This window comes from Elaeis guineensis, chromosome 3, assembly GCF_000442705.2.
Source record: "Elaeis guineensis isolate ETL-2024a chromosome 3, EG11, whole genome shotgun sequence".
Lineage (NCBI taxonomy): Eukaryota > Viridiplantae > Streptophyta > Magnoliopsida > Arecales > Arecaceae > Elaeis > Elaeis guineensis.
Genome location: NC_025995.2, coordinates 122,768,650 through 122,785,627, shown reverse-complemented (window position 1 = coordinate 122,785,627; position 16,978 = coordinate 122,768,650). Strand labels below are relative to the sequence as shown.

Sequence of the window (16,978 nt, the reverse complement as noted above, 5' to 3'; positions counted from 1 at the left end):
AACTTCACGATGTTCTATAGCATTAGTACTCGTATAAACAACACCCATTATCCACGTAGGCTCATTAGCCTTTCTGCCACTCGCCCCTCCTCCTTTTCTCCCAAGGAACATGGGCTAGAAGAGGGGTTAAAAGTCAAATTACCCCTTGTGGATCGGCAAGGATGCTCAATTTAGTCTTGAATCTTTCTTCTTGATATTTTCGATAAGGCACTTCAGTTTTTTAAATCGTTCCACTAGCAGTTACAGGGGCTAGATAGCAAGCTAGACAATAAATTAACTTGGTAGTGTTAATCATGACTTTTTAAAATTTTGAGGTTTAATTGCTATTCATGAACTTGGAGGGATCAAGTCATATTTTCCTTTATTTTCTTTTCAGACATTGCGCAATGAATTTCTTAGGAAACTCAAAGAAATAATATGATCCATCGTTCCAAAAGTTCAAGTTGATTCATGGGTCTGGAATCAAGCATAGTGTTTACTTTTTTTTTATTGTTTTGTGCTGGAAACCCGTGCAATCGCATGGTTAGGACTAGGAACAGGTTTGGTGAAATGAGAAGATGCTTAGCTTGCCCCACAGCACCCATTGTGCCCGTTGTGCCGTCTAACATGCGATAAGCCGGATTAGCTTAGGAAGCTTCCAGTTTATCATTTATCTTTCTACATCCCTCCACACCCAATTCCTTGCGGAGCCAAATCCTGGCGATGAACCATCCAAAGAACGGCCAGAAGGGGTTTCTTGGCGTGCCCCAAGACCGACCTATCGGCCCATACTCCACAAACCGTCCGCCCCCCCGCCGCCTCGCACAGGGAGTGTGCCTTCAGTCTCAGCGAGAAAGGCGGCATTCTGGCCAAGGCATAACGCCGACTCTCCCGAGCGGAGAAAAAGGAAACCACGCTGCGTTCTGGAAGTCCCAAAGGGGCCGCGCGGCCGTTCTCCCGTCTCCCTTGAGTCCTCGTGCTGCCGCGCACGCTGCCATGTCGATGCCACAATCTTGAAAGCATAAGAAACGATTTCTTCTTCCGGAAAAAAATAATAATAAATAAAAGAAGGCGAAGAGAACCGAAAGGAAGAAAAGAAGGCGATGGAGGCGGCGGAGAAAGCTTACAAGACGCGGCCTCCTTCTTCTTCTTCCAAGAAGAAGAAAGTAGTGGAGATCAGAGGCACGGCCGTCTCTCTGAAGCAGAGAGTCGAAGAGCTCCACCACGGGCCGGGCCTCGTCGGCAGCATCGTCGAGAAGGGTTTCTCCTCGTCCGATGACTATAAACCCCAGCAGAAGCCGGCCTCCTTCCCCATCCTACCGTCCTCCCTTTCCCCGTCGCCCGCCACCGCTCCCATGGCCCGGTACAAATCCCTAACCCACAATAAAAAAAAAAAAAACCTTTTGTTTGTCCCAATTTTTTCTCGTCATCGCCTCATTAACTGGTCCATTTCTTCAATCTCCCAGCACTGGGCACCGGTGAGCTCCCTGCCGGACGCCGCCGACGAGGACGACATGGAGGAGGACAAGGATGAGACGGATTACGACCCGATAGCATCCCTCGCTAACCCTATCGAGAGGAAGGAGAAGAAGGGCTTGGACTTGAGCAAGTGGAAAGAACTCATGCGGGATAATAACGCTGCGATGCCCCAATCAAAGAAAAACGGCATTGCAAGAAAAGCAGGAGAGGTGAATGCTGCTAATAAAGAAGAAGTAAAGAAAGAATCTTTACCTTCAACTACTTCACCTCCCAAAGAGTTGCTGTGCAGGAGTTCCCAAACTGATCTCACGACCAGAGTCGAGCAAAAGCCCAGCAATCAGGGATCGCCGTCTCTCATGGATGAAACCGCCGCAAGAGCCGAACAAAAACCTGTTCCCATGGATGTCGAGTTGGAAGCATCAGTCCCTGGTGGTCAGGGGTCTGTGTCTCTCATGGATGACATTGATGCGGAGAATCTTGCTCGGCTGAAGCAGATGTCAGCGGATGAGATCGCAGAGGCACAGGCGGAGATAATGGAGAAGATGGATTCTTCCCTGATAGAGATGCTAAAGAAGCGTGGGCAAAATAAGTTAGGGAGAAAGAAAGGTGCCGACTTGAAACGGGAAGGGGGATGGCATGATTTGGGAAGTGCTAAGCCAGTTGAAGGTGGGAAGAGTTCAACATCAGTTGTTCCACCTGGGAATTGGCTCCCATTCGGTGAACATAACAACATCTCATGGAAGGTTTGGAGCGAGAGTGTTGAGAAGGTTAGGAGATTGAGGTTTTCCTTGGAAGGAAATGTTATGGAAATTGATTCTACTCAAAAACAATCTAATGGTAAGCTTTGTATTTATATTATGTTGAATGCTTTCTTTGTCTCATTTTAGTACTCAATTGAATATTTTGTAATTCACTTTACGTACCTTGTGAGGATCTTGTTATCTCGAAAAGATATCTTATATATTTAAACTAAGGTAGCTATGCATTGGCATTTAGAGAAACAGACACTTTACCTTGTGTTGATAATACTTTATCTAGTCTATTCTCAATAAGATGTTACGAAATGGTGCTGATTGAAGCTGTGGGCATTGCCATTTGATGGGATTTTTGGTGTTCAGTCTTGTTATAGCTTTGTAGTTTATATTGACACACCTCTTTTCTCTGAGTGGGTGCATTTTTGGGTTTTTTTGACTTCGTCGCTTTTTTCTTGTCACATGATGTGTCCACCAGTGTTTTTAAAGGCAATCAATGGCAACAACAGAGTATAAGACATTGTAGTACATTTTCTCTTTGTTATTGATCTTTTATGCAAATGGAGCATTTGTTTCTTCACTGCATATGCTTATAATTTATTAGCATTTGGTGCCCATATCGCTCTTTTGAAAGATTGCACCTTTGTTTACTTGGGCCATTTTCATATATTATGTTGGCAGAGTTATGTGTGCATATCACATCAGACAGAACGTACAGCAAGCAATATGCTGCATAGAGGGCTTGTAATAGTTGTGGAAAAATTGTCTTAAGATGCCCAGAATGGCTAGTTCTTTGTTTTTGTCCCTGGATCCAGCTCATATTCCATTTGTCCCACTTCTCTAGTTTGATCCTTGTTTAATGTCAATTTCCTCTAGGGTGGAACTGCTATGAATTGGTTGCTGTTTTCCTTTTCATTCCTTCTGCTTTTTGCATCTCCTTTGGCAAGTTTAATGATCTTGGTTGCCTATAATATGACCCTGTTCAGTCATTTGGCAAGAAATCGTCATAGATTTAATTCAACGAGAAGTGTCATTTGACACCATGGCATTATGATTTATGTCATGGATTTGTTCCTCTCAGCAATGGCAATGAGAAAGTGACATACTGAAACGCTGGTTGGTTAAGCATGTCCTGACATTTTCTTTTCTACGGGCCATGGATACTCGAGTTTTGCATTACTTGATATCATTAATCTGTCCATGTAATGGTGGTTGTTTCCTGTGTAGGTCAGTACAATGTTGAGAATGTAGCTGAACGTGACTTTCTTCGAACTGAGGGTGATCCTGCTGCTGTGGGATATACAATCAATGAAGCAGTAGCACTTATTCGGAGCATGGTCAGTTTTGCACTTATGCAATACAAGCCATATATATTTACTTGCATCTAGCTGCCTAAGTTGTCCTTCCCTGTGGATAATACAGTAGATGAACATGCTAGCATGCATTCCATAAATGGGATGGTATTTTGCTTCTAAAGTCCATGGTTATGAGGGATTGATTACCAACTTTGACATGAACAATGATGATCAATGAGAGACATCTTATTTTGAGATTAAAGCAGAAGGGACATTTGCACCAGGTTTTGTCATTGTTGACCCCCTTTTCAGTCTGTTCGTCTTCATGACCATTAGGGCCGGCTTAACTGTTCTTCTTATGACAAATACTTGGGTCGTTTAGCAGACTAGGGTGACTTGGACATAAGTTTTTCTTTTTCTTCTCTTTTCTTTTCTTTGGTTCTATTTTTTCAGAGAACGGGAAGCAAACCTAAATTTTTAGGGTGTCATCCAGAAGCACTCAATCAAGTTACAAACATTGGTTAGTTTTTAACTGCAACTAAAATAGAACTTGAATTGATGTTGCAGATGTTTCAAAATAAAAGTTAAATGAGGGGTTGTGTTGTTAGAAATAACTAACACTACCTTGACAAGTCACATGCAAACTTGCCAACCTTACATTCTAGAGCCAAGTCAGTATTCACTACAAGCTGTTGTGATAAAAACATTGATTTCTGATATCAATAACTTATTTTGACATTACCTGATTACAATACATGGAACAGCTGGTCCAGGCTGTTTGGACCAGACACCTTTCTGACTGTATTGTCTGGTTTTATAACAAATATCCATATGGCTTCAAGTATTATAGTTCTCATGCAAGATATTGATGTATTACTTATTCTGTTCAAGATAATGTTAGACCATAGCTGAAGTGTTCACAAGATTTGCATCATTGAAGATGAGTTGATCAGTGAGTATGTGATGATGATGATCAAGGAAAATTTTTTTCCTGGAAAAAGATAGATGAAAGGATATATCTTGGTTTTTAATTGAACCTTGGTTGGGGTGGAGGATTTGAAGGTGAAAACCAAAAGATGGATGATGCTTTCTGTAACATGTGATTGACATTCTTCCCAAAGCAGCTTATTGGAGTTTGTCGACATTTCATGGCTCACAGCCAAAAAGCTTGTCTTTGAAGAATCATTACTCCACCTGTGTTCTTTTGTTGGACAATGATTGATGAAGAAGATTAATCATTATATGTGTATCTTTCTATTTTACCTATTTATATGCAATAGCCATTTCATCTTGCACCTCATATGTTCTTTGCTTTCTTGAAAATAAAGGCATATTTCATTGTCGGCCTAAAAAAAGCTGCAACTTGGTTCAGGTTGTATGAATTTAGCTTTGTTTCACTTTCATTCTATAAATTTTAATCAAAAAACATGCTTTAACTTGTCTTTTGTGGACAAAGTACCATCATTTTCTGCATCTTATAGTTCTAATGCATACTGGAGTTAATCTAGGTTCTATTTTTTTTTTTTTAATTAGCTGAATCGTATCCTATTATGGAAATTGACTAATTTTTTCTTTTTTGATGATACATATTCTACACCTATTAATGCATGGGGTGTCAGCAGTGCTATGGTATATTCTTCTCGTATATATCCTCAGATGTTCATGTTTTTCTCAAGCCCGTGTTTAAATTTCAGGTACCTGGACAACGTGTACTTGCTTTACAGCTGCTTGCTTCTGTTCTTAACAAGGCTTTACAAAACTTGCAAAGCAAGGATTCTGGTTATAATATGGACATGAATCCTGTTGGCAAATTGGTTGATTGGCAAGCTGTTTGGGCTTTTGCCCTTGGCCCTGAACCTCAACTGGCTTTATCACTAAGGTAAACATCAAACAATTTTCCATGTTATTGACAATAGCTTGTTCAGCTGTTCTACTTCAGGTTGCGGTCTTTTAAGGTTTCACCATGAGGTTTGGTAAGAATAAGACAGGCTATGGAGAATGGAATTTTTTTTTTTTTTTTTTTGGGGGGGGGGGGGGTGTGGGGGGTGCTTTTTTATGGTTAAAGATTGTAGTTGACTTCTCTGCACCCATTTATAAGTTATCTGTAGTTTAGTTGTTTGAATATATTAGTCATATTTTTTCATCCTTTTAGTGGTATTTTTCCATCCCTTCTAATTTCTGTTTTAAATAAATTCCTTAGCAACTCCGTTAATGTTTTAACTATGACAAGCTGTCCCCCAGCAACTGATAGCTTTTTCGCAGATTCCTTCTCCGTTATTTTTGAGTGTTAACCAGTAATATATATCATCACAAACTGCAAGCATAACCACAAAGTTGTCAAAGCTGTCCCTATGCAGATGGGACTTCTTAATGTCTTTCTAGTCTTGACCAATCATATACATTATATAACCTTCAAGCATAGCCAAGTATGTCAAGGTGGTCCCTGTGCAGGTGGACTCTTGGGCTTCTTGGCACTCCCTAATTGTTTAGGTAGCAATGATTGCAAGCAAAATTGTGTGTACATATGCATAAGAAAAGGATTGAAGTATTATTAAGAGCAAATCTTAATCTGTTAGTTTGCCAGCTTCTTCATGAAAATCGCCCTAAAGTGACAATACACGCATAATAAAAGGAGAAAAAAAAACTGTGTTCTATTAGCACATCATCATCTAGAACACCTTGACTACCATGCACATTTTACCAAGTCTAGAAAAGAAATTAACATTATTATCTTAGGAAAAGAATTAACTAGTGCAGTTTATACATTCAATTAGCAATTACATATTATGAACATGGAATGAAACTGAAGAATATCACAAATCAACAACACTGAAGGATGTCATATTAAGAATTCAAATTATGTAAATTGTTTCCTATATTTGCTAGTTGAATTTGTAATGGCATCGAATTTGAACTCTAAGTATGGCAACTAGATTTAAAAATGAAACTTATAGATCTGAGCATATTCTAAGCAAAAATATTTGCAACAAGAGGAAAGTAGAGGAGGAAGAATAGGTAAAAGGAAGAAGGGAGGAGGATGTGTAAAGAGGAAGAAAAGGTGAAGAAAATAAAAGAGTAAAGGAAATACTTTAAAGAAAAATCCATAGGATGATGGTCATATGGAAGCATTAGGAGAATTGAGCAAATTATAAACAAACAGGGAAAAGGAGAGGAGAGACAGCTTTGCTTTGATTGAATAACGCAGTTTAGAAAGGAGAAAGAGGAAAGCAGGATGAAAAGCAGAAATGGTAAGAAGAAAAAGAATTGCCAGAGTCGATATTTTAAAGAGTGGTAGGTTAGGAGCAAGAAGAAAAGCATACGTTATTCTATATTGTTAAATGCTAATATACTTTGGTATATAATATGATACATATGCACATGTACACATAGAGACATTCATATATATATGTGTGTGTGTGTGTGTCCGCACGCACACGCGTGTACTTGAATACCTTATGATGTCATGATCAAGTGTCCAGAAGTGTTGGCAATCCAGAATTCCTAAAAAATGAAGGGCATATGTAACTACTGGTTGGACCTCTAGTGGTTGCTTAGTCCAACCAAACATTAAGCAGGCAATGACTGTGCTGCCTACCATGACCGAGCACCTAGATGCTGTCTCTGAGTATGATGAAAGTGACCTCATTCTCTAGTTACATGTGTTTCATTAGTTGCTAGTCTTTGAGGCATTTTTTCCCCTTCATTGTTTTCTAATATGTATATGTATGCCACCTAATGCTATTCTCCAAGGACTTCTCTAGCACCCATTTTTGATACACCAATATGTTTTTCCTTCAGTATAAGATTTGTATTGCAAGGAGGACTTAAACCAAGCACCGTTTGAGGCCATCATAATTTGCGCAGCTAATACTAGATCAATCATATTTGGAAGGTAAGTTTAGCACAAATATGCAAAATCTAAAGGGGTAGAATCACCAGTTATATAAAATATTAGAAAAGATTTTAAAGACAATTATCAGAAAGCATGGCAAAGGGTTTCTAAAAGGATTGCTTCAGCAAATATCATATGAACTTGAAGAGAGGAGTTTAGGTGCTAGCTAAGTGTAGAAGGCAAGTTTTTCTCCCCCTCGTCTTTTCTCCAAATTTTGGAGAAATGCAGATCTAATTATACTACAGGAATTGTTAATGGCATCTGAATTGTGGTTTTCAAGCTTGTTAAGAAGTCCTATTATTTCTAGAGATATAGGGCTTTTATTGTTGTGATTGTTGGTATTTGTCGTTATTGTCGTCATCGTCGTCGTTGTCATTGTTCTTGCGGGTTTTGGGTAGTACATTTTGATAAATGAGAAAAATGATAGAACCAATATGGGTGGGTAGATTGTTTTTTCTTTTCTTTCTCCCATGATATATGATGAGTTAAGATCGGTAATTCTTTTATGGTAATGGAATTTATGTAAACATTATATATATAAAGTCTCCTTTATCTATCAATGTGTGTTTCACAGCAATCTTACCTCCAAGTGCTTGTGGCTTTTTGTTTATTCCATTCTGTCATGCTTGCAGCTTCAAGCTTTTACATAAAAATCATTCTCTCTGGTTGCATAGTTTATAATGCTAGAGGATGTTGTTATCCTAGAAATGCAATTATTATAAGTTCTTGGAGTTGCTCTAAAATACATATACTGGAACAATGTTGTGTTTCAGGAAGGACATTTGTAATCTTTCTAGCATGAATTAAATAATTATATATGTCTATATGTGTTCACAATGCTTAATTTTTAAGCACACCTGCAGGATTGCATTGGATGATAACCATGACTCTGTGGTTTTGGCTTGTGCCAAGGTGCTGCAGTCAATATTGAGCTGTGAGATAAATGAGAATTTCTTCAACATCAAGGAGGTAAAACTGAAATTATCTGAAGGTTTACTTTTAACTGATGTTTCTTTTTAATATGACTTATGCCTTCTGTTTCCAGAAATCAGCTACTCATGAAAACAATATTTGCACGGCTCCTGTATTTCGGACGAGGCCTGAGGTTGATGGTGGTTTTCTTCATGGTGGATACTGGAAGTACAGTACAAAACCTTCAAGTATAATTCCTTATGCTGACGAGAATGAGGATGAGGAGAGTGAAGGGAGACATACCATCCAAGATGACATTGTTGTGGCTGGACAAGATATTGCTGCTGGTCTCATTAGGATGGGAATACTTCCAAGAATTTGCTATCTTATGGAGGTGGGCATGCTTATGGTCTTGTTTGGGTTTCTGTTTTGTACACTGCAGTTTAACTATCTATATATGTTATCATGAAGGCATTATTCTGCTAGTTTCCATATCCCTTTATCTACTTGGTTTATATCTAATGTATTTAGACAAAAATTTAGATTTTTCATTGGAGTCATTTGGATTTGGACCAACCAACTCACCTCCACTGTCACTGGAAAAAACTCATTTCCATGTCTTAGAATGTTCGCATTTCATGTGTTGTGATTGTTTGGGTTGTTCTTAGGCCCTTTCCTGTTAGAGAACTTCTATATTCTAGTTGTGTACATGCTTAAAACTTTAACAATGCCATCTGGGTTGTTTTTGGAGAACTATTATTCAGATTGCGACCATTTGAGACTCCATTTTTTGAAGTCAGCTTGAATATTTTTCACGGTCCAAATGGTTTGGCCATTTATAACCAACTTATCGGTTAGGTAGTTTGTTTTAGTGGTTCTGTTGCCAAAACATCTTCATTTTAGTTTCAGCATGTCCCAATTTGGGATGAAATTTAGCTGGTACCATTTAACCATGTTTCAGATGCATGATCAGTACTTTACAAAATAAATTATTCCACTAAAATTGGCATGGTTAAACAGCTTTTATATTTCCTTTTTTCTCTTTATATTAACCTGTGGTTATTAACCTGATTGATCGTTTGAATATCATTCTTTTGATTCAGATGGACCCTCTTCCAACTTTACATGAATGCCTTGTCTCAATACTTGTTGCTTTAGCCAGGCATTCCCCAACATGCGCTGATGCTATTATAAGATGCCCAAGGCTTGTTCGGACCATTGTTGATATGTTTACCAAGCAAAGCATGGTGGAAATTCATCCATCTCATATAAAATCAGTTGTTTTCCTAAAGGTTAGCTTCTGCTCTTATTCTATGTATGATTTGTTAAATAGCATTTGTTGTTCTAAACGTTAGGTTCTGCTTTGAATTATAAATAATGTGCCATATATAAAATTTTTGAGCATCATGGTGAGTGATGCACTGATATGCATATGCCCTTGTGCTGATCTCCATCTGTAGCTTTTGGAACTCTGGAATCATGCTAGTGTAGATGCAGTAATTGCCCTTCATTGGTACTCATTGGTGTATGTTCCAGATTGAACATCTGTCATACTGTTGCAATTGTACTAACGGTTATAAAATCCAATTCACCTAGCATGAATAATAAAGTGTATTTCTAAGCAGCTTACCAGAAATATATGTTTCCTGTGAAGTTTCAGTGCATTTTATTTTGTATGGATTATATATCTTGATTACATATTAAAAGTGTAGAATTCCAATTATCCATGTATTTTTATCTGTTCCAATCAATTCAATACCATTCTCACATTTACATACATCATGTACAATCTGCATTAGCGTGCTGGTGTGAATGCGGGCCTTATCACCTTGTAATCCTTTTTTTTTTTACTCCTAATAAAAGGTATATATTGATATTAAGGCAATTTCCACATGTGGCTGGCATGCAAACCTAGCTTGGCTTGGTAGCTTGTCGCTGATACATTGCATCCAAGCAGGTCAAGTTAACTCATCCCTTAACAATGTAGCTTCAGCTTCAGTGATTTCCATTCACATGTTATTTGTAATAAGGAACAAAAAATACACCAAATAGTATTATGCACAAGACTTTATGGTTAAGCTATGGATAAACAAATTAAACATATTTGGAGGTAAGACCATAAATAGCAGATCTTTTTCTATCAATGTGGTTTAAACATGGCAATGATAAAGCAACATTATTGAAATTTCATATTCTTCAGCTGTTAATTAGCAGTTTGTTGGACGATGCTTGACACAATTACCACAAAATATACAGACCCCAAAAACAATACTATAATCTTGCAGTTGTTTTCTATATCTCTCTATCAAACATTCTCTCAGGATCTCTTGCACGAAAAAGATACTATTCCAACTTAGAGTTGTCATTTATATCCTTTATGGAAATGGAAAGTCAATTTGAGCTGGTATTAATCGAGATTTGGATGTGGAAGTGGAATTTGGGGCATTTCTAAAACGTGAGGATCCAATGACCAAATGAACTCCTGCTTCCATCATTGCTTCCAAATTGATGTTCCAATATCTTCTTGTCAATTTTCCCTAGACTTACTCCTTTTTTTTCTTTTACAAAGAAACATTACACAATAATAATTAACAAGAGTAGATTTATGTTTCCGCTTCATGAATATGATATTTTCTGGGCATTCCTGATAATATCAAGTGTTATTCCTATCTTGACATTTGTAGTTTCTGGAGTTTTAGCACAGGTTAGTGAAGGACTAGACAAGCTTTTGAGTTATGAATTTGTGATATGATGCTCAATTTTTTGTTACTATTCCCTCATCTTCTCATTGTGATTTTGGAGGTTTTATGTTAGGATTTTTTGTTTAAGGCAATACTAATTGTCCAGACAAGTGTTGCTGGTTTTGGTTGAAGGCTGTGGTTCTGAAAGTTGATGTTAAATTTAAATCCATGTGGAACTTTTTGTTTTGGACATTATTTTTAAGCCAAGTTCTGTATTTTCTAAAAAATGGTCAAACCAGAATCATGTAAGTCTCATGTTAATTTTTATTGTTTCCCCTTTCCTGTTAAAAGTAATTGATCTTTTTTTGGTAAACAGGGTAATTGATCTTGGACGGTTTTCCAAAAATAGTTGGATATATGATGTGGCTTAATGCCATAATTTTGTTGTTTTGAAGGAGTTAGCTTTTGATTGTACTTGCTTTGAGTAGAATCCAAAAAAAACAGTCACCAAGGATAGGGCTCTTTAGTGTCCTTGATATTACTTGTACCAGACAAAGCATGCCTTTTTCCAAGAACTTCCACTAATTCATTTGGGCATTTGTGTCTGGCTGGAAACAAATCTGATGCTATATATTGCTTCAACGCCTAGTCTGGTGCTGTCACAGGAGTGCCCATTTCATGATACAGAAGATGCCTGAAACCAAGCCTGCTGTTTAGGCTGAAATTTTATATGCACATTGGTGGCAAGACTCTCAGTGGTCATGAACTTGTGATATCACTTATCCAAGAGTGGAGATTTACTGTGGATGAGAATATCTGTGGCCACAGCTCTGTAAGTTTTTGAGGACCTGGAATGATGATTTTAAGTTGTAATATCATCAACTTGAGAAGCAAGTGTTGGAGCAAATGCAATATCTAATCAGAGAATTAGCCGGATACATACATTTGCAATCAATATTATGCCACTACAATAAGAGGTGCATTTGTAATGAATGACAGAATACTAGTAGGAACTAGATTATAGTCATCTGTGCACATTTCTATAAGCTACTGCTCTAAGTCAGAGTTATTATGGATTCATTGCAAATTCAATTTTATAGCTGGTCATTTCAGTCAAGTTTGTTGCATCTCTAACTTAATCTGTAACCTTTTTGATGCCACTTATTAGTTCACCGAATTTTTACTGAAGCTCTTAGACTGCGTCATATAGAAAGTTTGATTGGTAATGGTGTTTTTCTTTCACTAATCGTTGACTATTCCTCAGATTAGCCTTTGAGCTGCACTGGTTCCTGCATTTCATTTATTTTTGAGATGACTGGTGCACTATCATGCCTATGTGTTTTTTATTCACTTTCCCTGATGCTCTGTCATAATGACTTAATGAGCGCTGCAGTTACATCTGTTCAAACTAAGTGATTTTCTAATGCTTGTACCAATTTATTCAAAACAGATAACCACTGTCACTTTTTACTTACATGAGCTGATGAAAATGTATGAATCAAGTGAAACATTATACATGCATATGCCATTAGTTCTGAGATGCTCTTAATGTCAGTTCTTAAAATCAAAGTTTGAATTATAATATAGTCTGTTTAACAAGCTGCAGAAATGGTATTATTGTTGTAGGATTTTCTTGCTTCCCTTATTTGTAACAAATGAAGCTTTGACATCAATTCTTAATTTATTGTTTGTTGCTTTTCTTTAATATAGGTCTTGTCTCAATCTAGCAAGCAAATCTGCTTAGATTTTGTGAAGCATGGAATTTTTCAGCAGGCAATGTGGCACTGGTATAAAAATGCATTTACCCTTGAGCAATGGATAAAGTCTGGAAGGGAACATTGTAAACTCACTTCTGCCTTGATGGCTGAACAATTACGCTTGTGGAAGGTCTGTATTCACTACGGATTTTGCATAACATACTTTGCAGATTTTTTTCCTGCCATGTGTTTGTGGCTTAGTCCTCCTACATTTGACAAGCTAATTGAAAACAATGTTCTTGGTGAATTCACTTCCATTACAAGAGAAGCATACCTTGTCTTAGAGGCCCTAGCTCGAAGGCTACCGATCCTTCATTCCAAGGAGCAGCTTGAAAAGCAAGCCATGGATTTTTCTGATGGTAACATGGAATATTGGTCCTGGAGTCATGTAGTTCCAATGGTTGACTTAGCTTTGAATTGGTTATGTCTAAAATTATTCCACATGTATCTTCACTTATTGGAGGCCACAGGAGTAGGAACCATGTGCAAGATGCATCTGCAAGTTGCATGCTTTGGGTGATTTCAGCAATTTTGCACATGCTCTGTACTATATTTGACAAGATTGCTCCAGAAGATGCAAATGATATGAGTGAGACCTATAATCATTTGCCATGGTTGCCCCACTTTGTTCCTAAAGTTGCTCTTGAAATTATTAAAAATGGATTTCTGGACTTCTTGGGTCCAAACAACTTGGGACTTGGAACATTTCCTACTGAAGGTGGATCACTAGCAGAGGGTCTTTGTTATTTAAGACAACAAAATAATGTTGATGCATCATTGGCTTCAGTAAGTTGTCTTCAAGGATTAGTTAGACTGGCTTATTCGGTTGATAGATCCATCCAGAGAGCTAAAATCACAAATTGTACTCAGGCTCCCCAAGGATCTAATATTGGAACAGCTGATAAGATTTTAGAGGAAGGTATAGTTAAGTGGGCTCAGAATGACTTGACAAGAGTGCTAATGGCTTTCATGACCTTGATGTCCTCAGAATGGCCTGTTGTGCAGTCTGTTGAGATGTTCAGTAGAGGAGGACCTGCTCCTGGGATTGGATTTGGCTGGGGTTCCTCTGGTGGAGGCTTCTGGTCCATGAATGTTTTGCTAGCACAAGCAGATGCACTGCTGATCTTGGACTTGCTTAAAATCCTCCCAGCTTTTGTTGGAGGCATGAATCCTGTGCTTGACAAACCTGCTGATGCATTGATTCTGCAGAGAATCAGTTCTCTCCTTGGAGTGTGTTTGGTTGCAGGACCTGGAGACCGGGTTGCCATGGAGAAGGCATTGGATACTTTGCTCCAAGCTCCTGTTCTCAAGTATCTCAGCTTCTGTATTCATCATTATGTTCATCATAATAAGGGTCTCAAGTCATTTGATTGGCAATATGGTGAAGGGGACTATTTGTTTTTCAGTAGGATTTTAAATTCTCATTTCAGGAACAGATGGTTAGGTATTAAGAAGAAGTCATCTGAGAAAATGGACAGAAATAATCATAGCCAAGACATGTCTAGAAAAGGTGATGCTCTGGAAACAATACATGAGGAAATAGAGCAGGGAGAAACAACTGTCAAGTATCCATCTTGTAATTCGTTGTTTGTAGAGTGGGCACATCAGAAACTGCCACTTCCTGGGCATTGGTTTCTTAGTGCAATATGCAGCATTGGTGAGATAAACACGAGGACCCCTTCGTCGACTGATGTTCTTGATGCAGCCAAAAGTGGACTCTTTTTTCTTTTAGGTCTGGAAGCAGCATCCTCTTTCCTATGCTCAGATTCTCAAAGCTCTCCAATATCTGGTGCAACTTTGGTTTGGAAATTTCATGCACTTTCAATGGCATTGCATGCCAATATGGATGTTCTTGAAGACAAGAGCAGGGATGTTTTTGAAACTTTGCAAGAACTGTATGGGCAACATCTCGATCAGTTAAGACATGAAAATATTAAAACCCTGCTTGGCCATAATGAAAAAATCCAAGTTTCATCAGCTACCTTGCCAGAAGCTCAAGAGAACTGTAACCTAAATTTACTTAATTTCCAAACAGAAGTTCATGAGAGCTATAGTACTTTTGTTGAGAATCTCATTGAGCAGTTTGCGGCCATATCATATGGTGATGTTATATATGGCCGGCAAGTAGCACTTTATCTGCACCGTACTGTTGAAGCCACTGTCAGACTTGCTGCATGGAATGGGCTATCTAATGCTCATGTCCTTGAACTCTTGCCTCCTTTAGAGAAATGTATTGCTGAAGCTGAGGGTTACCTCGAACCTGTTGAGGTACTGCTTGAAACTATTAAATTTTCATGTTGTGCTTTATTTATATGGTTAATTTATATGTGGAATATGTGATTTAGTAATATTATGGCTTCCTGTTGTTTGGTTCAATTCATGCTGCTAGGTCACATATCCTATCATTTGCTGAGCTCTTTAGCATATATAGCAGATTTGGTTTTCTGCAAAAAATGCCCTATTTCCCACACAAAACAAAGTAATATATTCGAAATAAAACATAGTTATTGATGTAAGTAGATGCAAACAACTTGCAATATGCTGAAAAGATGCACTATATAAAGTTGTGATGGAGGGCACGAACTAACTTTGAGTAAGCCTAGATTCTTGACTAGTGGATTAGTAAGCTTGCACTGATAAATACAATTCTTTTCCAACATTCAAGAATGCTGCTACACTTCAAAGATTCAGCATTTAGCTTGATGGATAGCTGAAATGCTGAATGCTATCAAGAAACTCAAATTCTGCGTTCTACAAAATACATTATTATGCAATCTTCTTACACTTGGAAGCAACTTCTGGTTGATTGATCGCCTCAGTTAAAGTGCGTCATGAACAATAACAAATAGTGTTCCATTATAGATGTTGCTCAGTGGAGAAAATGAAAGCTTAAATATCTATTATGTCAGATCAAGATGAAGAATATTGCCTTTTAGCTGAGTAAAGAAAAAGAATATATGTGAGCTGACCTCTGATAAATGTTATGCAGGATCATGAAGGGATTCTGGAGACATATGTCAAGTCATGGATTTCTGGAGGCCTTGATAGAGCTGCTGCCAGAGGATCTGTTAGTTTCACAATAGCTCTGCATCACCTTTCTTGTTTCATTTTCAAAACTAATGCTTCAGATAAGCTAGTACTACGGAATAGATTGGCAAAATCTCTTCTCCGCAGTCATGCGCAAAAGCAGCATCATGAGGTAAGGAACCTTCATAAAGCGATCACCAAGAGGCTTGTAAAAATCTGCTGGAATAAATTTCAGTAAACATAAAAATTTAAATTATGACTTACGGTATTATTTGTTTCAATGTTAATCTTCTTACAGGGTATGCTATTGAGTTTCATTCGTCATGGACTAGGCTCATTACAAGAGCCACAGTATAATTCTGAAACTGCCAAGAGGTTTGAGCTTCTCAAGGAAGCCTGTGAAGGAAATTCTACTCTGTTGGCTGTGGTGGAGAAGCTGAAGTCTGCTCTGTAAGAGGAGGATTGTTGCATGGATGTCTTTAAATCAAATATATCATGCATTCAGTTGGAAAAATAGATCACCACGTTAAGGGTGCTGGATTTTCGCTTTTGGGGCAGTAAACTACCTCGGGTTGATTTGTTTCATATAACTCGCTTGCTGACACTCCTTTTAAAGTTGCTCCAAACTATTCGGTGATTTCAGGTGGCTCAAAATTTCGGCACAGGCTGTACATGAGGGTTGAACTCCTTTTGTTGTAAAGATTGTAAAGTATGTAGAGTATTATCCTATCTTTACCATGATGGAACTTGGTATTTGTGTCAAAAACGTTACAGGTATTTCTGGAAGAGATGTACCTGAACTGCGGTGACAGAAAAACGCCCTTCCGTGCCATAGATATTTTTTAGAATTTTTTGATCCACCAGATTCAGGGTTTTAGACTAGTTGCCGTCAGCTGTTCCACGGTGCACCTTAATGCCGGTGCGATAAATTGTCGCTCACTTTTTTTTCTTTTCTTCTTTTTACGTTACAAGTATTTTGCAATTCCAAGATCATGGCTGGCATTCTCACGGACGAGCTAAGATTTGCATCCCATGCGGAAATAACCGCGGAGAAAGAGAAGAAAGGCAGAGAAAGGAACGGAAGAAAAGAAACCCAGTTAACCCCGGCTATCCTACCAGCTGATAGCCCCGCCGGATTGAAGAAGAAAAGTGATTCGAGGCCGGTGAGAATGGCTCATTGCGACGTCTCACCAAAGATTGGTTC

At 38.2% G+C, this 16,978-nt stretch overlaps 1 protein-coding gene across 1 annotated transcript; it reads left to right on the top strand.

Moving 5' to 3' along the window:
* The first annotated feature begins 941 nt into the window (after positions 1 to 941).
* Positions 942 to 16,632, top strand: LOC105040389 (transcriptional elongation regulator MINIYO). Its single transcript, XM_010916894.4, is given in 12 exon segments — positions 942 to 1,290; positions 1,293 to 1,342; positions 1,446 to 2,295; positions 3,438 to 3,547; positions 5,200 to 5,384; positions 8,261 to 8,366; positions 8,443 to 8,703; positions 9,413 to 9,601; positions 12,701 to 13,178; positions 13,181 to 15,015; positions 15,737 to 15,946; positions 16,073 to 16,632. Coding segments are annotated over 12 exon segments (4,638 nt in total). The 5' UTR covers positions 942 to 1,082; the 3' UTR covers positions 16,229 to 16,632.
* The last annotated feature ends 346 nt before the right edge of the window (positions 16,633 to 16,978 follow it).